This window comes from Macrotis lagotis, chromosome 8 (genome assembly GCF_037893015.1).
Source record: "Macrotis lagotis isolate mMagLag1 chromosome 8, bilby.v1.9.chrom.fasta, whole genome shotgun sequence".
NCBI lineage: Eukaryota > Metazoa > Chordata > Mammalia > Peramelemorphia > Peramelidae > Macrotis > Macrotis lagotis.
This window is the reverse complement of record NC_133665.1, coordinates 39747118-39770553: the sequence shown is the minus strand read 5'-3', so window position 1 is coordinate 39770553 and position 23436 is coordinate 39747118. Positions and strand designations below refer to the sequence as shown.

General features: G+C 36.7%; 1 protein-coding gene across 8 annotated transcripts in view; it reads right to left on the bottom strand.

Moving 5' to 3' along the window:
* The window catches only part of PRUNE2 (prune homolog 2 with BCH domain), a 320816-nt gene extending 297803 nt beyond the window's left edge, over nucleotides 1-23013 (bottom strand). For 5 of the 8 annotated variants that reach the window (XM_074196712.1, XM_074196713.1, XM_074196715.1 and 2 more), the window contains exon 1: nucleotides 22758-23012. In XM_074196712.1, coding sequence (XP_074052813.1) covers nucleotides 22758-22793 — 36 coding nt within the window. In that variant the 5' untranslated portion in view covers nucleotides 22794-23012. Of the gene's footprint in view, nucleotides 1-22757 lie in introns of all 8 variants that reach the window. The other 3 variants (XM_074196709.1, XM_074196711.1, XM_074196710.1) reach the window with 1 other exon arrangement.
* Between the last annotated feature and the right edge of the window lie 423 nt (nucleotides 23014-23436).

The following is a 23436-nucleotide window of genomic DNA, read 5'->3' as shown; positions in this document are numbered from 1 at the left end:
ACTTAGTGGTGCAGGGGTGGCTAGGTGGTGCAGTGGATAAAGCACCAGCCCTGCATTCAGGAGGACCTGGGTTCAAATCCCGTCTCAGACACTTAATAATTACCTAGCTGTGTGGCCTTGGGCAAGCCACTTAACCCCGTTTGCCTTGCAAAAACCTAAAAAATAAATAAAAAAAAGAAACTTAGCTGTGGAACCAAATTTTGAATCTAATTCAGAATTAGAATATTCTTTCAGTCATACCCAAATGAAAAAAAACACCATAAATAAAACCATGGTATAATGGAGCCCACTAACTGGGGTAACAAATTATTAAGTGAAGGATTCAATTTTAAAAGAATTATGGCTTCTGCTAGTATGCCCCTGCTTTTATCTGTTTTAAGAATACTTGATTTTTACACATGAGGATATTCTACAAGGTACACATTTATTTCTGCAGGCCCAATGGGTATAACGCCAAATGCTGTGACAGCGCAGGCACAGTACTATCTGATATTATCTTATATGAACTTCTAACATTACATGCATTTAAAATTTATTTTTCTAACCTGGGATTTTCAGCTGAAGCAACAAAAAAAGACAGTCAGTCACCTGTTCCCATCACAGGTGTGAGTGTGTATTTGTGTTCCATGTAGACACCCCAGGGAAAGTGGCACTCAAGGTTCTCCTTTCTATTACAAGTGACACTCAACCAAATGTAGATGGTTTCTCCAGAGTGCATGCTCTGCATAGTATGACTAATGACACACTCATTAATCTCAGACTTCAAAACTTTACATCAAAACTCATTGAATTTAAGACTCCTAAACACAATGGGTCTGTTTCCCTCTGGATAAGAAAATATTATAACTGCCAACATTTTAGTTTTCTCTTATGGAGAAATCTACTCTATTTTTAGTTTATAATTGGCATGTATGTAGCAATTATCTTTGACTAAGCACTTTCTTCATAGAACCATATGAAAGATAGCTGGTGCAAATATTATTTCCCCATTTTACAGATTAGAAAACTGAGGCTCATAGAAGTCAAAGGATTTTTTTTCAGGTTTTTTGCAAGGCAAACGGGGTTAAGTGGCTTGCCCAAGGCCACACAGCTAGGTCATTATTAAGTGTCTGAGACCCTATTTGAACCCAGGTACTCCTGACTCCAAAGCCGGTGCTTTATCCACTACTCCACCTAGCCACCCCCTAAGTCAAAGGATTTTAAAAGGGAGTTTTCCCTACCATCCCTTACAATCCCTGAAGAATGAGTTGCACTCCTACTTCTAGAATGGACCCACTGGAAAAATTCCTTTACATCTCTATTAAGCAATAAATGGAGGCAACTAAGTGCAAACAACTTATATTTTATGGAGAAGTCTTGTCCTCATTGGGTCTGGCATAGTTTAAATGGGTCATCTTTTTGATGATGCACTTTTATACTGCAGGAACTTTAGATATCATGGAATCCTGTCTCTTTATTTTACAGAACCAAAAAATGAATCCTAGAAGGGAATGTCGTTTTCCCACTAGATAATCTTCCAGTCTCAGATATTCAGTTCATGCCATCTCCATAAGTGACTTGTCTAGCTTTAAGAAAACCCAACCAACTTTAAAAAAAAAGACCTTTTTCTTGACATGACATATATTAACCCTCATGTCTGAATGTCATGCAGAAAGTCATGTTTTGGAAATGTTATAACATTATTATTTTTGGTCCTAAGAATACTAGTGGAGGCACTGTAGTGTCATACATAAAGAGCATCATACTCAAAATCAATAGCTCGAGCTTCTGATCCCATCTCCACAAATCATTAGCCGTGTGATCCTCCAGCAGGTTATTTAGCTGATGTATTCTGAACAGGTCACTCCCAAACTCTAGAATCTTCAGTGACTCCTATTGCTATATCAAAATACAAACTCCTCAGCTTGTTATTTCAAGCTTCTTTTCACTGATTCTAGTCTATTTTACAGAATTATTTCATATTATTTCTCTACTCAAACTAGCCTGCTTGCTTTTTCCTATATCTAACTCCATCTCCCACTATCATTCCAGACTATCCTGCATTCTAGAAAGGCATGTATGCCCTTCCCACAAACACTCCCAGAATCCTCAGTTTCTTCATCTGTATAATGTAGATGGTAACACTTGTACTAATTAACTAACAAAGTTATTACAGAACCAAATTAAATAAATCATGTGAAAATAATTTGTGACTGATGTCCAAGATCAGTAGAACACTTACAAAGAGTAGGGAGGTTGAATAGGGTCAGGGGCTGGAGCCATGATTTCATTTATAAAGGGAACTTCCAGATGAGGAAAACCCCTCCATCAAGGGGACTTACAGCAGGAGTACATAATCTAGGGACTGTAAACTAGTTCTACTTTAACAATTTTAATTCAATATAATTGATTTGCTTTGTAATATTATGTATTTTATTTTATTTTAAATTCAATGTATTTTAAATTATTTGAAAACATTATTCTGATTTAATTGTAACTGAAAGCACTTAACCTCCACTTAACCCAGCTAGCTACCAGGATTTTTTAGTCAATAAGATCTAAAGGTTCACATCCTTTGCTTATTTGTGATGTAAGGTTATATGGTAAATGTTTTCTCTATAGTTTACTGTAATTTGAATTAAAGTCAATTTTGTTTTGAGAACTTTTTGCTTCTTTGTAATAACTGAGAACACAAAAGATGCTTAGAAATGACTTTTCTAGGATGTTAAGGGAAGGAGATGAATTTAGGGAATTCTTGGTTTCTTGAACTGCCAATGCACAGACAAATGAGAAACAAAATAAAATGCAAATTTGTATTTATTTTTTCTAAGTCAACAACTCTGAGGTTTTGATAATATGATCCATGGTTATTTTGTAAATGTTGGGGCAAGAGTAGACTAAAGGTTAGACATGAGCTTGACTCTATTGAATGAGTTTAGTTTTGATTTATAAAAGCAAAGGAACTAATCTCAAAAAATCAAGAGATTTCAAGTTTTTTTATATTTTCAGAATAGAGTCCACAATTGCTTCAGCCCCTAACCTCAGAGCTATAGTATCCCAGACTGATGAAAATGTAGTCTCTCATACCTTCCCATCCCACTCCACTCCCAAGTCCAGAAAAACACAGTACCATAGATTTATAGATGAATATAGTTTCTAAAATCACATAGTTCAGCAATTTCACTTAACAGATGAGGAAACGGAGGCCCATGGAAGTAAGCATTTTGCCAGAGGTCACATATGTAGTTAAGTATCACCGAGCTACAGTTACTCTGATCCCAAATTCAAAACTATTTTCACTGCACCAAGCTATCTCTAAGATGGCACCGTCCTTGAAAATATCCCATTTCAATATTATGAACAGGTGAATATTCCTCTTATGAGTAACCTAACTCTCATGAGCTACAGTTTGATTTCACTTCCTATTGTTCAAGTTTCAGTAAAGTTCATAGAAACAAATTATTATTACCATTTTTTAGGGTTTTTTTTTTTTGCAAGGTAAATGGGGTTAAGTGGCTTGCCCAAGGCCATACAGCTAGGTAATTATTAAGTGTCTGAGACTGGATTTGAACCCAGGTACTCCTGACTCCAGGGCTGGTGCTTTATCCACTGTGCCACCTAGCTGCCCCATATTATTAACTATTAATAGTAGCATCTGACATATAGTGTTTTAAGTTTTTCACAGAATTTTATATATTAATTATCTCCTTTGAAAAAGATATAATGTCCAAACTCCTCTCCACTTTTCAAATAATTGAAGTTATATTATTATTCTCTTGACCAAGTCCAATTTAGCTTTTTCCTCAAGGAATTTTATATACATACATACATACATGCATACATATATATATATATTTATACTTTGAAAAAGATCAAATATCCAATGTTCCTTCCACCTTTCAAATAATAGAAGTATTATTATTGTTATTATTATTATTATTATTATTACCTTGACCAAGTCCAGTTTAGCCCTTCCTGAAGTCATATATATATATATATATATTTATGGTTATGTATATATCTGCATAATATATTACACATGCATGCACACATATATTAATTGACATGCTTTTACATAAACCTAATTTACATAATAGGTATATGGCATTGTTCCAAATATACATAAAAGGTATGTATGTTTGCATTTTAGTTTATACACACATGTATTTATATGTATGTACAAATACATGCATCATATTTATGTGTATATACTGGAGTGTGTGTATACATATCAATGAAATAATTTCAGTCCCTATTTATATATGTATAGAGTGCTCCATGCATAAATATATTTATATACATACATGTACAAACTTCATATGGGTTTAGGAAAACCTATCCAAACTCTAATGAAAGTTATTTTTTTCCCGTGACCTTTGTTGTAGCCCACCTGTGAGCTAAAGCAGCTCTTGGGTGAGGAGATGATTATAAGAGGAGAATGGCCTCTTGCCTTCTCAATGTCACGGGTCTATTTATACTGCCCTGCATCATGCTAATTTTTTAGACCTGAACCTGCTCCACTGATGACTCATAACACTTGTCATCCCTCATGATACTGCTTTTTAGCAATACAATAAGGATTCATTCATTCAGTATTGTGAGGGAAGGCATCAAATGTGAACTTTCCATAGAACTGATGTAAATGCTTTAAATGCCCAAATGTTCCCATTTTAACCATTTTCTATGGTTCCCCCTTACAATATATCACAAAGAGGCAGCATTTGGCTTAGTAGATCAGAGCTGGTTTCTTAACAATGGAAGATTTGGGTTCTGATTCCACCTCTGATTCATCTTGGTTCTCACCCTGTGCAAATCACTTAACCTCTGTTGTGGTTGCTGAGGGTTTTCTTGGTAAAGTTACTGGAGTAGTTTGCCATTTCCTTCTCCAGCTCATTTGACAGATGAGGAAACTAAGGCAAACAAAGTTAAGTGACTTGCCCAGGGTCACACAGCTAGTAAGGGTCTAAGACTGAACTTTGAACTCAGGTCTTCCTATCTACAGGACCAGTGCTTTATCCACTGCTCCACTCAACCTCTAACTTTCACTTAACCTCTAAGCGCCCCCAAGCTCTCCAAATAGAGAGGGAACAGATTTACCCAGAACTATGTAAATATTTTACAAAAATCTCACTCCGATCCTTACAACTCTGGGAGGTGGATGTTATTACCATTTCCATTTTACAGCAGAATAAACTGAGGAAGCAAAAGGTTGCCCAGGGTCACACAGCTAGTGAGTGCCTGAGGCTAGGTTTGGATTTAGGTCTTCCTGATTCCAAGCCCTGTATTCTCTTTAATAACTCAGCCACCAGCTGCTAAAGACTGTAAGCTGCAGAGTAAGTGTGGATCTAAACTTGTGAGGGTAGTTTCCTATCATGGAAATTTCAGATGCCAATAAAAATCCCATGTCCAGTCCAATAATATAAAGTGTATACTATACATCTGCCATTCTTATCTGGACTATTCCAAAAATATTCATTTTCTTAGTGACAATATCATGATTATTGAGAATCATTGTACTGCCTGACCTAAAATTCAGTGTTTATTCTAAAATTCAGAGATCTATTAGCTATATAGAAATTTTTACACTTAAGAATTTACACTTTAAATAGCCCTAAATTACTGTGGTTTTAGTACCTTATGACTTTTATAAACTATTCTCTCCTCTTTCTATACAAATGTCATTTCTTACTAGTGTTTGATAAATGTTTTTTGACTGATTAACTTATATCCTACTACTATTAATGAGTTGGTCTATGTCGTCTTATATTATTCCTCTGGCCCCTTCCAAATAGATACCATTGAGATAGGTTCTAAGGCTAATCCTATTTTATAGATGAGGAAATTGGGCCTGAGAGGTTAAGTGACTTTTCCAAAGTCATACATACAGCTATGTTCCTAGAATTTGAACCAAGGCCATCATTCTATCTATCTACTGATCATCTGGTTGCTTTGGGGGTAAAGTTCCCCTCAAGAAGTAACATGAGAACCTACTGTTTTAATCCTAACATAGCATGTAGCAGCTGGGGGCGGGGGGGACTGATCTATGTAATTCTTGATTTCTTAAAGGCTTTCTTTGATCCCTCCCTGGTTCTCATCTGTGTTCCAGGGATAGGAAGTTCCCTGAGCAGGGGCCTCCAGAGAATTGAGCTTGTTGCTATGTTGGAATCCAGCCAGACATTGTCCATTTTGAATTACTAGAGGTTTTTATTCTCCTCCTCTACCATTTTCTCCTGCTCATTTCCACTTTTTTTTTGTCCTCTTCTTTCCCTGATTCTCTTAATCCCTTTGTTTTTCTATTCCTTTCCTACCCCCTCCCTCTTCTTTTCAGTCTATGCTTTAAGGCTAGTAGTAGCAGTCAGTGAAACCACTTAGCCTTTCCTGTAACAATAACACTTAGAGGTAGTTCCGGGAATACTGAACCCTCCAAGATACAAATAAGAGCCACAGTGTATCCCTTCCTTAAATAAACACCCCCCCCCAAATAAATGAATGAATGAATAAATTAACAAAAATAGATAAATGAATAAGTAAATGAATGACTGACTGAATGAATAAATAACTCTGGCAACTCTACATTGTGAGAGCTCACATCTCAAGAAATAATGAACAAATATGCAAAGTCAAATTGTGCCAACAGCCTTCATGGTAAGTAGGGGACCTTGTCAATCTGCAGTGAGAATGCATTCTCACTGTTTAACATTCATTAAACACCCACCGTTTGCTAGAGGACATAATGTATAAAATTATGTTCATATCTGTCTCTGAATATCAGAGATTACTTTAAAGCCACTTACATATTATATCCTTCAAAAACATCCCCTCCTTATAGTTAAGCACATACATTCCTTCCTTTAATAAAGAGTACATATACACCATGTTTTACATAAAGTAAGGACAGGCTTGATAAATATTTGTCAATGGATTAATAAGAGCTCTATATAGACGTTTAAAATAAAAGAACCGGATTGATAGATCAATACACTGTGATAGAGCTGCAAATGAGATCATTTTGGGAACAACCATTCTGGAAAATAGCTTGGATTTACACACAAAAAGTCACTAGAAACTTTGATAGGATGATTCAGCTAAATATAATTTAACAAGCATTATTTAAGCACCTACTATGTGTAAAGCATTGTTTTAGGGGTTATTGCTACAAAGACATAAAATAAAATAGTCCCTATCTTCAAAATACTTACTTCCTGCTGGGGAGAAGAAAGATATAATATATTCACAAGTAAATAAATACAAAGTAGATACGAAATTACACAAACTATGCACCTGTAAATTTGTGTCTATTTGTGTGTAGATACACAATCGTTTACCTATATGGTATAAACATATATGTGTACGTATGTGTACTTATATATACCATAAAATATTAATTGAAGCATGCTTTTGCCATGTCAAAAAGTTGGAGAGAGAACCATAATAATAATAATAATAATAATAATAATAATAACAAGTTGCAATATGGAAGATTTTTGTCTGCAGGAAATACTGATTATGAGTAATTCGGAGAAAGGTGGGAAGACTTTAGAGGTGGGAGAGAAGGGTTATAAAATATTGCAAAGCTTGTCAAACATGGACTGTGCCAGGTGTTTTTGGATGAATTTTTTCTTTATTATGAAAGAAGTTTCAGTTGAGGTGGGATGGTGGAAGTCACAAAATATTCAAAAATGATTTGTGTAAAGGCAAATGGCATTAATAAGTTCATTAAGAAATAAACAAGTTCACTAAAAAGTTAATGCTTCTCTATGTCTAAGAGAACAATGTAGAGTAGATATAAACAAATGCTACCTATCCTAAACCTTACAACTTCAACATATAAATGTATTGTTTTTTCTCAAGATATTAAATAAAGACATGAATTTTGGTGGCACAGTGGAGGGGGATGTGATCCCATTTGTAACATGGAGAGGTCTATATCCAATTACACTTAAGACTGACTCTAGCTCTGTTATTCAGTGAGTCTATCCACCATGTTTTCAGAAAAAATGATCACTGAAAAAATTTACAATATTTTTGTCTGGGTAATTGGGTACAAAACAACGGCAACCAGGGGTAAAGGGAGCTATAATTTGTCCCTGTTAAACTTTGCTCCTATCCAGAACCCTAGTGTTCAAGTCTAATGTATAGATTAAGACCTAGTTGTAAAATAAGGCATAAATTTGTTTTTGTGCCCACTATTGGTGCCCAATTATTGTTAAAAATATGAATTTACTGGGGCAGCTAGTTGGAGCAGTAGATAGAGGTCTGGCCCTGGAATTAGGATGACCTGAGTTCAAATCTGACCTCAGACACTTAATAGTTACCTAGATATGACCTTGGGCAAATCACTTAATACCATTGCCTTGCAAAAAAAATATGAATTTACAATTTGTCATAGCAGGACTATTAACATTTAATGTCATCTTCTCAGAAAGCAATAATAATTAATATTGATATGGCACTTTATATATACATCTCATTTGATCCTCACAACAACTCTGTCAAGCAAGTATTACAAATATTATTAGCCCCACTTTACAGATGAGGAAACTGAGGTTCAAAGAGATTAATCTGCTTTGTCTATGGTCACATAGCTAATAAGTAATAGAGATTGAGTTCACTCTTCCTTGGTTTCAAGAGCCACACAAACTATAACCATTTTTCCATAGTACCTTTCAAGTATGCTTAGAATCAAAAATACAATATTTCAAAATACAATTATTTAAAAATATTTTTCCATTAAAAGTTGTTCAAAGAAATTAGGGATATGGTGCTTTTGTAAATCTCATTGTAAGAGGCAGCTAGGTGACTCAATAGAAAGAGTTCTGGGCCTGGAGTCAGGAAGACCTGTGTTCAAATGTGGCCTCAGACACCTGCTAGGCTAGTCACTTAGCTCTGTTTACCTCAGTTTCCTCATCTGTCAAATGAGTTGGAAAAGGAAATGGCAAGCTATTCCATTATCTTTGCCAAGAAAACTTGAAATGGAGTCACAAAGAGTTAGACACAACTAAACAACAAAAACCTCATTGTGTAATACAAAGGAAAGCTCATGTTATTATGATTATAATTGGGATGGGTGATAGATGAAGGACAACTTCCTATATGACAATATGTCCACCAATTCTACCATTAAGGAAAAGTCTTTTTCAACCACGCATAGATCTGACTAAATTTATAACACATTCTAGCTAGAAGAGACTTCCTGGTTGTCTGAATTGTTGTGAATACAAATAAAAAGGAATCTAAAATCTTTCATGATGTCACAACTTTTCAGGACTTGGTAAGAGTATAGGCTTTGCAACTAAGGGGATTAAACATTTGAACCAAGACCAAATCATGTAATACATAAGATTACTAAGGTTTTACTTTATACTGATGATGTGTTCTAACCTTCTCTGATGCTCAGTCTTCTGCTACTTCCCCCCATTTTTTGCCACCCCATTCAATCTTTAATTTAATAAAGCACTTAACAATTTCATAATAATGCAACATACAGAAAGATCTATACACACATTATATACTCAAGACAGTCTTATTTTAGGCATGTCTCATACTGAATAAGACTATGGGCAAGACTCTAGAGCTCTGTTTCTTGATCTCTATATTACTGTCCTCAGCTCAGACTTGGTCTTAATTCTTGCTTGTTGCCTTTGTTTCATTTTGAATTGCTGTCTCTGTTTCTGTCCATCCTAGACAACTGATTTTCTGACCTTTATTTCTGTCTCAAAGCTCCAGCTTGGTTTTTCTGACACTATTGGAATCAGGTGACCTATATGTAGTTTAAGCCTTAGTGTGACTTTGGTGAAGTCTCTTCTCTAAACTCAGTTCCTCATCTGTAAAATTAAGGTGGTGGAATAGATCATTTTATAGATCACGTCCAGATCTAAATATATGATCCTATGCTATAGTATGCTTTAGATGTTTATAGTTTGTTGAATTAGATTTTTTAACTATAATATGGATCCAAATAACCCATCTGCATCTAGCCCTAAATAAGAGTCACTTTCTTTAAAAACAAGACCCAGCAGAACAAAGAAAAACCAAAGGAACTCTGGTTAGAACCCTTCTTCTCTAAAATTTTCCTTTTATCTATTCTATTTGTATTTTGTATATCTGTTTACATGTTGTCTTTACCCTAGAATGTAAGCTCCTTAAAGGCATGGACTATTGTCACCTTTATTTGGATCTTCAGAGCTTGCATAGTATCTCACTTTTCATTAAAATTTAATAAATGTTTATTGACTGATTGATCTTCAGAGTCTTAAATTTGCTCCCAATATGTTTACTTCAGACCTGGACCCTGTCTTAGGTTTAGAAGTCTTTCCCAGCACAAACTAAAGTCATCTGCTCTTGAGACCAGAAAAGGACCAAACTCAAAATTTCACACTCAGAGAGAGACTGGGATCAATAGATTCTTTACCAAAATGCTTCAAATAAAATTAGTTGAGATGAGAGGTCCAAAGGCAAAAAGGCAGTCTTGGCATCAGAAGCAGGAACCCAGTACTTGGATCAAAACCAAGTTTGATATATGGTCTGGGAGGCAGTCTAAAGAGTAAGTTACCAGGAAATGGGTTGAGTTCCACAGTAGCCATGTGATTTTTAGTAAAGAGTATATTGTAAACACACACATAGGTTTTTATGCCCCATCATAAGAAGTTGGTCTCACTTTACAATTCCCTCTAGGGCTAACATCATTACTCTGTAAGAAAACAGTTAACTCTAAATCAATAAGAGACTTTCTTGCATGAGCAAAGAAGTCCAATTCATTCTGGAACTAGTGATCTAACTTCCTTTTACCAGATTTAACACAGAGAAGACTTAAAAATGATTGTCCCTTAATCTTTATAGTGACAATAGGATTCAAGGACTCTGGCTGACCCATTCTCAGTACATAGTGAACGAAGAATCTTGAGGCATTAAAGCCTTTGCCCCCTCCCTAAAGGTTTTCTGTTCATCCCCGGGCTTTCATCAGTTTCCCTTGGGGGACTCTTTCCTTCCTCACATCCACCCAAAAAGGCTTTACCCACATAACCTCTCTGACTTCACTTTTAATTCAGGACTCATTCTTTTTCATCTTTCTCCTCCTCACTACTCCTCACCATTCATCATATAACAGGGACCTGAAAGGTCAGGAGAGGAGGTACAAAAGGACAATTAGTCACTGAATAACTGCCAAGGTAAACTTATATCCTCAATACTGTCCTTTAAATTGTTACCAGACTAATAAAAGGTGCCAGTATCTGATCTAGAACACATGCCCTGCCCATAATAATTGTGAGTTCTTCAACAAAACAAAAATACTTCAAAATGCACAGCTGCATGAATTCATTCATAAAATCTTAGCAATGAAAGGCATTCATTCATTCATTTAACACTCATTTTTAAGTACTGTTTCAGACTTTGGAGAACATACGAAGATAACTTTAAAATTGTACCTGCATTCATAAAGCTTACATTCTAAAGAAGTGTGGGTAGGGGCACTAGGTGGTGCAGTGGATAGAGCACCAGCCCTGGAGTCTGGAGGACCTGAGTTCAAATTCAACCTCAGACATTTAATAATTGTCTAGCTGTGTGACTTTGGGCAAGTCACTTAACCCCATTGGCTTAAATAAATAACTGTTTTTAAAAAAAGAGATGTGGCAAATACATAAAGATTAGTACTATGCAAGAAATATAAAAACTATACTACAGAAGAAAATATAAGTACAAAATAGATCGATTCAGTAGTCTATTGATTGAAAGTAGGAAATGCATTTCCTATTGAGGGATTAGGGAAGGTTTCACAGAAGGTCTGGGTACCTAAGGGTAGGTAGTATTTCAGTAGGTTAGGTGAAGGACTAAGGGATCATTCCAGTAAAGTGGAATGTCTGAACACAAATAGGCAAAAGAGAGAAGGACACATGCAAAGGAGCAGATAGGCAATAGTTCCAATTGTATAGGGGCAGCTAGGTGGCCCAGTGGATAGAGAACCAGCTCCAGGAATCAGGAGTACCTGAGTTCAAATCCGGCCTCAGACACTTGGGCAAGCCACTTAACTCCATTTTCCTTGCAAAAAAACTTAAAAAAAAAAGAATTGTATCATGCCCGAGTTTAAAAGGAAATGCCTTAGAAAAGTGGGCACACAAGTGAATTTTTGATGGAGCTATAAATTGGCCAGCCAATGTAAAAATTAATTTTTATTATATAAAAAAGTGACTTAAGTGTCCCTGTTCTTTGATGCAGAGATTCCATGGCATCTTATAGAGTTCAATACCCAAAATAGCCCTAAAATATTTATAGCAGCACTTTTTGAGTAGCAAAAGCTAGAAATAAAGTAAATGCCTATTTATTAGAGAATTTTCATACAAGTTGTAGCGCATGTGTAAAATGGAATATTACTACTCTGTAAGAATTGAATATGATAAATAAAAACAAGGAAAGACATATGATGCAAAGTGAAACGAGACATGAAATGAGACAAAATGAAGGAAACAAAATCAAGAAAACAATATACAAAATGTGTACAATAATGTCAACAGAAAGAACAACAAAAATAATCAAAACTGAATTTTTCAATGACCAAGTTTAGACCCAAAGATGAGATATCAGAAGATAGCACTTCTCATTACTTTGCATAAATGGAGAACTATGAGTGCAAAACACCGTATATATAATGTCAAACTTCTCCAATATTTTAGTTTGTTTTGCTGAACTGTTTCTTTTTTTCTCTCAGCACTTTGGGAGAGAGGAGAATGAAACATTGAGAAATGTAGATGATGTTTAAAAAATATGGCAACATTTTTTTTTAAGTGAAAGATTGATCAGTGAGCTATTGCAAGCTAGGATTAAATGATATAGAGTACTTGGGATAATAAGATTGCCAAGATTCTTGCCAAAATTGGTTAATATCAGAGCTGACAGAGTCAAAAGACTAAAAGCTCTTGTCATTTCCTAAAAGAAAGAGATAGTTTGGTCCCTGGACTTCACTTAGAGAATAAGCATTTACATTTATTTATTGCCAACTGTGAATGGGAATTGTGATAATCACTTTGCAAGTCTCAGGTGATTCTTATCACAACCCTATAAGGTAGATTCTGTTATTACTCCCATTTTACATTTGAGGAAACTGAGGCAAGCAACTTGCCCAACATCACACAGTTAAAGAGTATCTGAGGTGGATTTGGAACTCAGGGCTTCGTATCTCCAGATCCAGCACTCTAGTAACTATGCCAGGAACTGTCTCTCTTTTGCATATGATTTCAACTTTTCAGAACCAATATTTTCCCTGTGGAGGTTCATATCCTCAGTCATTGCTGACTCTTCCCTCTCCAGTATCCAGTCACTACTGCCCCATCAAATCAGTTGCTAACTTAAACTCATTCAATATTTTCTGCAAGTATTTCATGCACCTCCTTCTCCCTACTCACATAACCATCACCTCAATTCAAGACCTGGTCATCTCTCCCTTGTACTATTTTTTTTTATTCTTTAATTTTTTTAGATCTTATTTATTGATTTATTAATTCTTATTTTGTACAAATGATTTTTTATACATTACTGAAATATTCTTGTTTAAGAGTAAACATAATACCCCCTCACCCAAAAAATATAGACCCACATGAGCGATAAAGTAAAGGAGAGAGAAAAAATAATAATAATAATAATAGTAGATGTGGCCAGGTGGTGCAGTGAACAGAACACCGGCCCTGGAGCCAGGGGCACTCAAGCCCAAATCCGGCCCCAGACACAGTTACCCAGCTGTGTGACCCCAGGCAAGCCACCCCAACCCCATTGCCCTGCAAAAAGCAAACAATAAAAAAGACCCAAAATAAAATAAAATAGTAATAATAATAATAGTATGGGTGGCTGGGTGGTGGACAGAGCACCAGCCCTGGAGCCAGGAGCACCCAGGTCCAAATCTGGCCTCAAACACCCAGCAATCACCCAGTTGTACAGCCCCAGGTAAGCCACCCAGCCCCATTTGCCCTGCAACAACCCCCCAAATAATAATAATAATAACAACAACAACAACAACAATAATAATAATAATAAATGTGCTTCAGTCTGTGTTCCAACAACTCCATCTCTGTCACTGGTGGATCACATTCTTTAGGATAAGTCCATCACAAAAGCTACTTTCATATTTTTCCACCGTTGCCATTGTTGATCATAATTCCCTCCATTTGTACTCCCCCCCCATAGTATATGGTAATACTATATTTTCTCTCTCCTTTCATTCTATCTCCGCTGTAGGGTAGCTGAGGGCCAAGAGGCCCCAAGCCCACATACCACCCCTTAGGCCCAGCATCCACCTGGACAGGCCATCCAATCCCAGCCCCTTGCAAGAAGTAAAGAAGAAAATGTGTTATATCTGACCACTCTCCCACCATGGTCCATCCTCTCCTCCATCACTCATATCCCCCCCCCCTTTCCCCATCCCTCTTCTTACTCCAGATGTCTATACCCCATTGAGTATATATGTTGTTTCCTCTCCAAGCCACCTCTGATGAGAGCAAAGATTCCCTCATTCCCCCTTGCCTTCCCCCTTCGATATCATTGCAATAGCTCATTGTAATAAAAAATCTTATTATATGAAATATCTTAGCCTATTACACCTCTCCTTTCTCTTACTCCCATTACATTTCCCTTTTAGCCATTGACTCCATTTTCATACCACATTCTCCCTTGTACTATTGCAAAAAGCATCTTAATAGGTTTATCTGCTTCTCCCCTCTTTAATCCATCTTGCTCAGAGCTGCCAAAGTAATCTTCCTAAGTCCAATCAAGTCATTTCTCTACTCATAGACCTCCTTAGGGCAAGTCATTTAACTCTGATTGCTTTGCATCCAAGGCCATCTCCAATTGGACTGATTCATATCTGGCTACTGGATCCAGATGACTCTGGAGGAAAAAGTGAGGTTGGTGACTTGGTGCTCTGCTCACTCAAATTCAATTCTTGTGCTTGTCATGACATCACCTTCCCCAATAACATGGTCTTCTTCGAAAATGAAGGCCAAATATCATCATCATCATTGTCCACTCTGATTCCAAGTTGGTCTTCCAAAAACATACATCAAAAGTCATCCACTAGGGCATGCTCCAATTCAATAAACTAGTCACTTCCTATTACCTCCAGGACCAAAATATAAAGTACTTCATTTGGTTTTTAAAACCTCTTCACAACCAGGTACCTTTCAACCTTTTCTAGTCTTCTTATGCTTTACTATCTTCCATGTACTCTATAATGAGATTTTTTTTCCTTGTCCTTCCACACAATATTTCATCTGCTAACTGTTCATTTTTACTCTACAGGCTTCACCTCCATCTGCTTCTAGGCATCCCTGACTTCTTTCAGAACTCAAATTCTATCTTCTGCCAGAAGTCTTTTCTGCACCCCCTTCCTCTTTTTGTGCTGTCTGTACGAGATTACCTTCTATGTGTAATGTATCTCATAAAAACTACTTCTTTACATATTTCCTTTTCCATTAGAAGAGACTTCTAGTCCTTGAGGGTAGAGGTTGTGTTTTTGCTTTTTTTTTTGTATTTCCCAGTGATTAGTACAGTGACTGGCATTTAGTAAGCTTTTAAGAAATGACTGATTATGAAGCTTTTTCTCCCTTATATTATAGTCTGTTCCACTGATTTTTTGCTTGTTTGTTGTTTTCAGGGCTAGTGGGTCATGGCCTCTTAATGAGTCTCTGGACATTATCTGGATCCTCTTTTGAATTCCCATTTCCTGAAAGTCTGAACAATGCTAAAAAACCATTTCAATCACTCTCTGGCCTCTTTGATTCCATTAGAGTATTGATGGCTCCTGTACCTTCTCTTATTGCTTCTCTTTCCACTGCCTATAACAGTCTTGTCCACTATCCCCACTCTCATATACAAGCTCCCAGGTATGCTCTCCAAAGCGAGAAATGGTTTTTTCAACTTCATCTCATTTTTAGACTTTATCTAAGCACCTTATAGTTGCTCCCCCTAAATGATCCTGAAATTGGGCTTGCCTTTCTGTAGTAAAATCATGAGAGTGGTCTTGGAACCTCATCCAGAAGAGGTGATTTTCTGATTTCCATACATGTGAGAATAGTACTGTTAAGCAACTATTAAGACAGATGACTAAGGTCATTTCATTGAAAACATAGAATTGAACAAAACAGTCACACCCTCGGAAACCAAGGTCTTTTGCTTACCTGCACTCTTTGATCTTATTTCAGGTTTTCATCTCCTATACCCACCTGAAATATACCTATACCACCAAAAAACCCCTTCCATAATCATTTGTCTCCCACTTGCATAGACTAAACCCTAACAGTGTCCACCACTCCTCTCAGTTCTAGCTAGACCCTGTTTCCAGGGTTCCTATCTTTTATATAATCATTCAGTCACTTAATCTCCCCAGATTTCTCTCCTTAACTGTGAAATAAGTTGGTCTTATTTCTTATTCCTTATTTAGATGGTCTGCCAATTTTAGACCTCAGATCCTCAGATCCCTTAGCTCTTGGAAGTATGTGAGGAAAAGTGTCCTGCCAATAGGTCTTAGAACTCATTTAACCCCTTGTTAAAAATTATCTACATGAACTTCCTTTTCCCAATCCCAAATGGATAACATCTGATGTTGTATGTTAGCCTTGTGTATCTAATTGTTTAATTGAACTGAGGGAATTTGTTAAAGAATGCGAAAATCACCCCCTTTAAACTAGAATAGAATATACAGCATGTCTTTTCCTCTGAAGAAATGCAAGTCTAATCTCAAAGTATTGGCTATCTCTCAACAAACAGATTCTTTTCTCCACCAAGGGCACTTCTTAGCCAAATGTACCTCTTCCCCATCTTTCAATGAAAAATGTCACTCATTCCTGAAAAGGTACAGTATTGAGTGTGAAAGATCAGTTGATACTGCCTAAGGAAATCTATTCTCTTCCTGTGGATCCCAGAGAATGAGCTTCTAATGAAAAAGGCATGGGAAGGATCATAAAAATAACCTATTCAGGGCAAACTGGAAGGTTAAAATTTCTCAACAATTCCTATTATTCTTTCCCCAGTTCCTATACTATCCCTGTTAAACAACTCAACATGAAAGGGAGCTGACTCCATGATAATCCAATGGTTATATTCTAATGTCTACCATTAAGCATCCCTTCTACACTTTCAATCTTTTAATGCTGAACTGAAAGAGAAGCAGTGTTGTAAAGTGAAAGTGCATTGAGAGTCAGTCTTTGACTCAGAAGACCACTCTTAAATATCCTGGCAAAAGAATTGATGCCATCAACCTCCACTCCATTTAATTCTTTTCTGGAGTCCTACTGCCACTAGGTAGCAAAGTGAATAGAGCATTGGACTTAGATTCAAAAAGACCTGAGTTCAACTCCTATTCCAGATAATAATTTTTGTACTTCATCCTTTTTTTTAAGTTTTTACAAGGCAGTGGGGTTAAGTGACTTGCCCAAGGTCACACAACTAAGTAATTATTTTGTGTCTGAGGCCAAATTTGAATTCACATCCTCCTGACTCCAGGGCCAGTGCTCTATCCACTGAGCTACCTAGCTGCCCCTTTGTCCTTCATTCTCAAAGAAGATCATAACAGGGAGGTGATGTCATGGCAATCATGTGAATTGGACTTGAGTGAGGGGTGCTGTGCTAAGTCTCTAGCATCACTTTCTCCTTCAGAGCCATCTGGATCCAATGACCAGATATGAATCAGGACAACATTGAGATGGCCCTAAATGTGAGTCAATAAGGGTTAAGTGACTTACCCAGGGTTAAGTTAGTGTCAAGTGCCTGAGGTCAGATTTGAACTTCTATCCTCCTGACTCTAAGACCAGTACTCTATCCACTGCACCACCTAGCATCCCTACCTCAGATATTTACAAGCTGCAAGGATCAAATGAGATTTTATATATACAAATATATATATATATATATAAAATATAAAAATAGAGAAAGTACTTGTATATGTATATATCTACATATACATATGTATGTGTATCATTATGCCCCCCTCTACCATGTAACTCCACAGATCCTCATTTCCTTTACTATACTGGCAGCATTACCTGCACCCCATAAGAGAGGTTGAGGATTGAGATACAGTTTGGAGTACCACATGAGTTTGAGAATTGGTTGAAGGACACTAATACATTGTTGGTGGAGCTGTGAACTCATCCAACCTTTCTGGAGAGCAATTTGGAATTGCACCCCAAGGGCAACAAAAATGTGCATACACTTTGATCCGGCAATATCACTACTGGTCCTATACCCTGAAGATCATGAAAAGGGTAAAAACATTACTTGTACAAAAATATTCATAGCAGCCCTGTTTGTGGTGGCAAAGAACTGGAAATCGAGTAAATGTCCTTCATTTGGGAAATGGCTTAACAAACCGTGGTAGATGTATGTCATAGAATACCATTATTGTATTAGAAACCAGGAGGGATGGGAATTCAGGGAAGCCTGGAGGGTTTTGCATGAACTGATGCTGAGTGAGATGAGCAGAGCTAGAAAAACATTGTGCACCCTAACAGCTAGGGGGTAAGGATCAACCTTGAGGGACTTGCTCATTCCTTCAGTGAAACAATCAGGGACAATTTTGGGCTATTTGTGATGGAGAATACCATCTATATCCAGAGAAAGAACTGTGGAGTTTAAGCAAAAAACAAAGACTATTACCTTTAACTTAGGCAAAAAAATCTGTTATCTTATTATGTAATTTTGCTATCTCTTATACTTTATTTTTCTTCCTTAAGGGTATGATTTCTCTCTCCTCACATTCAACTTAGATCAATGTATACCATGGAAACAATGTAAAGACTAACAGACAGCCTTCTGTGGGGGTAGGGCAGCAAGATTAGGGGGAAAATTGTAAAACTCAAAATAAATAAAATCTTCCTAAAAACATGTACAATTTGGACTCCGAGAATATAACTAGGTGAACTGAATGGAAAGCAAAATTCCTCGCAGTCAGAGTTGGACAAAAGTAAAATGACTTCTTCAGGAAGTAGACAGATGCTCTTCAAGCAAAAGACTAGTTAAACACTTTGTAAGCATATTTTTGAGTGGATTAGATAATCACTGAGGTTCCCTTCTAGTTCAGAAAATCCTGTAATTTGGTAAATAATGAGAAGGAAAAAACTTTTTAGACTTCATCCATCTTGGAAAGGAGGGAGAAGAGCAATAATTGAAAAAGTTTTACTAAAAACTTTTTAGCATCCTAACAGAAACATATTTACATTTTCCTACAGAAAAATCCCCAAAAACTCACATAAAGAGCATAATCTACTGAAATTTATTCCCACAATAATCTACTAGTCAAATGCCCGTCAACTGCTGGAGTCAATTTGACCTCACATTCCTCTCCTGTCATTTAATGTCTGTATCATCTGGAGCAAGTTACTTAACCTCTCCGGGCTTAAGCTTTTTCATCTGCAAAATGGAATTAGAAATATTTATACCACTTACTTCATAGGGTTTTTGTGAGGAAAGTTCTTTAACAACTTAAATATTCCATATAAACTTGGTTTTCCTATTAGTATTCCTTTTCTTCCTAGATAGGGTCACAAAGTCTGAGAGTTCATAGCTTGAGTGGCCTTGGAAATTTAATCAATGTCAAGAGTGGGAATAGCAATATCTATTTATCCCAGACTTCCTGTCCTCACATTTGTCAAAAAGTCAGCTCATATGTATATCATACATTCCTAAATTTTCACTCATGCAGATCAAAATAAAATATTCATAACAAAGATAATTTACATGGGAATAATGTGTAAATCCTAACCAAAAATCATAGCTCACCAACCACTATCTGAGAAACAGAAATATTTTATCAACTTAAGCATTCCCATTTTAAATTATCTGACCTATCACTAAGATTTATTTTGCAATTTGAAGATTCAAGATTTCCAATTTGCATTAGCTAACACAGGTGATAAGTGGCTTACTCCTTGGGTGAGTTGGACACTTGAGTGAAGGGCATTAACTATTTTAGATCAGTAGAATCTCACTTGTTTCATAAAGCAGACATTTAAGACAGTTTCTGTACAAAGTAAATATGATTAGTCTATTGCTTGAAGTATGTGTGGGGGAGGGACGATAAAACTATTTGCTTAGTATTACATAAACAGAGATTGTATAAAGACTTTGAATGTATAAAATTATAAGAGCTAATAATTCTATAACACGTTATACACATTCTTTCATTGATCATAATTATGAAATAGATACTAAAAATGTGGTTCTCATCTCATAGTTAAGGAAAATAAACTCAGAGAGTTCAAGTAATTTGGACAGGTGAATGTACAGCTAATTAAGTATCAATGGTAAAATTCAAAGCCAGGTCTTAGTTTATGCCAAGTCTAGTATATTATTCACTGTGGCACAATGATTCTGGGGGATGAATAGTGATAAACAGACTCTAAACATAAATCTACCCAATTCTGGAAGTGAAAATGTGCACAACATATCACCTTTTCTTGATATCTTTCAAGGTCATATTCAATGTAAAATTCCCCAAGTTTTAAGATTATTATTATTATTATTATTAACTTAATATTTCTACAAAACTATAACCAGCAATCCTGCCTATCAAAGCATCTTGGATATTATATATTAACTACAAATTCCATAACTGGGAAAGTTTCAAGCATCAGTAGGAACATTTTGCTAAAAAAACCTAATTGGCTGAAACATATTTACTAAACTCAAAGTGAAATGAGACGGTCTTGTCTATAGAATAATTGTGAGAAATTTATTTTTTTAAAAATAGAAATATCAGCAGTAGTTTTATTTTGGGTGGGACAATTAAATGGAATAGCACTATTATAATATCAAACCATTTCTCACTTAATAAAAGAATATAGCATATCAACTTAAACATACCTCTAAATGAATAGTTCTTAAATTGAGTTTTTCTCTGTTTCAGAAAACTGACATTCAAAAGGAAAACGTTCACAAAATTTGAATTCAATAAAAGATTTTCTCCATAGTTTATCAACATTTTAATTCCTCCAAATCACCCAAATTATATTTGAATTGAGTACAGATACAGAACTAAGTATTTTCCCTTGCATTTATAAATGTCTTATACTATACTATAAAAATAAAGTAATTGAAATAAAGATATTTACTAAGTACCTTATACATAGAAGGAAAACTTAGTTTCCCACTTTTATAAAAGCTTACTTATTCTTCTCATGAATTAATACATAAGAAATTTAAGTACTCATTTATTCTTGTAGAGACATAAAGTAGTGGAGAAATAGAAAATGTCTTAAATTAGTTAATTTCAAAAATACAATACCTTCTTTTAACACTGCAGGTAAAAATAAAGGAATCAGTAACTGCTACAAAACAGACCACAATCTTCTTCAGTTTTAGAATCCACTCCAACCACTATATTTTAGAGCTATAAAGAATAAATTTACTTTAAAAAAATAAAGCCTTTATCTGGAATTAAATAATTTCAACAATCTTTTTTAAAAAATCAAAATAAAGTACTCACAGTTAGATCATTATAAGAAGCATGTGTCTATTTGCATTGTAAAACTAGAATGTAAAACATTTCCAGACTCTTACCAGCACTTCCTTTATTCTGTGAGGGTAAATGAGTTACAGTAATAACCCAGAAAATTTCCTGCCATGTGATTCAGACGTCACCCTTAATATAGACTTTAGTAGTTCAGCTTCTATGAAGACTTAAAGGTTAAAGGCATCATAAATTATGCATTCCCTCCTGTGCCTTGCCCATAAAAAATGCTTTCACTGTCAAAGACATTGCCTTCAAATGGGTTCTATCAATACTGTGAGTGTATCTCTAAACAAATCCCCATTGCATTCATTACTCTTCAGTAAGTGGAAGGAGTAGGTTTGTCCATATAGTTCTTTTTTAGGAATCAAAAAAAACTTTCAAAAATAGAAATTAATATACTTTGTTATTCCAAAACACATTACAGAAATCAAAATGAATGGTAAAAATTAACTTGTGTTTGTAGGGTTTTTTTTCTTGGTTAGTTTTATACAGAAGAGATGTAGCCTGATGCAAAAACTCCATACCACCAGCAACAGTTGTAAGTTTTCCCTTTCAATTACTTCCCTGGTTTATATAGCTGAATACAATAATCATACATAAAGTCAAAGAAGAAATGCTCACATTATAAATTTCTCAACACAAGTTGTTAGGGGTCCTTTAGTTAAAAAAAACATATAGTTTACTTTTGTTAATGTGTCTACATTCCTGTTTCATTTTGCCACAAATCTGGAGTAATGTTAAGGTGTTTTTTTTTCTATTTTCTTATGTAACTGCACATTCTGAATTTGCAGGAATTTTGTACCTCCTAAAACTTAAAGCTGATCTATTTTTCTGGTGAAAACACAGAGGATACTCTTAAGTGCATAGGAGTCACTGTATTCTGGGCCTCTGCATACTTCCCATTTGCCAGAAGAGCAAGCCAAATACAGAGTACCAAAACTTCAATCACGAAATGACTACCTGCTGAGTGATCCCTTGTCTATTTTGGGCAATGAATGTCTTTGGACAGGTTCTCTGGAGTATGGAGCAGACTTCCTGTGCCACAATAGACACACTCTAGCCAACACCCCCCACCCCCCCCCATACAGCTAGGGTGGGTTTACAGTTATGTTGAAAAGTTACTGCCTCTCCTTCTTGTGTCAACCTCTTTCTGTTCCACTTGAGCCCCCCTCCCCCTCCTCTCTCTCTCTCTCTCTCTCTCTCTCTCTCTCTCTCTCTCTCTCACACACACACACACACACACACACACACACACACACACACACACACACGCCTACCCTCAACTCACCAGTTTGGATTTGGCTCGTTGCAAAAATTCTTCCATGTTGTTGTGGGGTAAGGGGAATCCTTGGGGAAGGGAGAAAAAGGGGTGGATAGGGATGGAGTAAAGTGAGGTGAATTAAGGAAAAGTTCCACGCAGCAGCAGGAGTCGGTGCCGGGGGAAGGGGGGCGGGAGGAAGGGCAGTAGGAGCTGTGCCACCTCCCGCGGCTGCCTCTGCTGCCTCAGCCTCTCTTCTCCTTACTGCCCCCCGACACCCACCCTACAGCCCTGCCTGGTTCGACTCGGGTCGTCCCGTCTTTCCCTAATAAGGAAAGTGGGTGTGACACACGGGAGCCCCGGCTAGAGCCTCGCATGCTCTTGGGCACGCGCTATCCCCAGAGGTTTGGGGGGCGGGGGAGGGCCGAGACGCAGCGGCCAATAGTAGGACCAGGCTCCAGCCGGCTGACGTCGCTCGGCAAAAGATACTGCAACCATGGACAGCGCCCAAAAGTGAGGTGCCCAGGGCCGGGGGCGGCTGCGGAGAGCTCTGCAGCAGCTGCAACCCGCTATGTCTGAGAGAAGGGGGCGGGGGCACGGAGAAGCCCGCACGGAGAGCCCTCACACTGCCAGCTCCTCCTGGCCGGCTGACTGGCACGGATCCAGAGAGCTACGGCTAAGACTTAGTGAAGGTGTCTCCGCAGGGTGG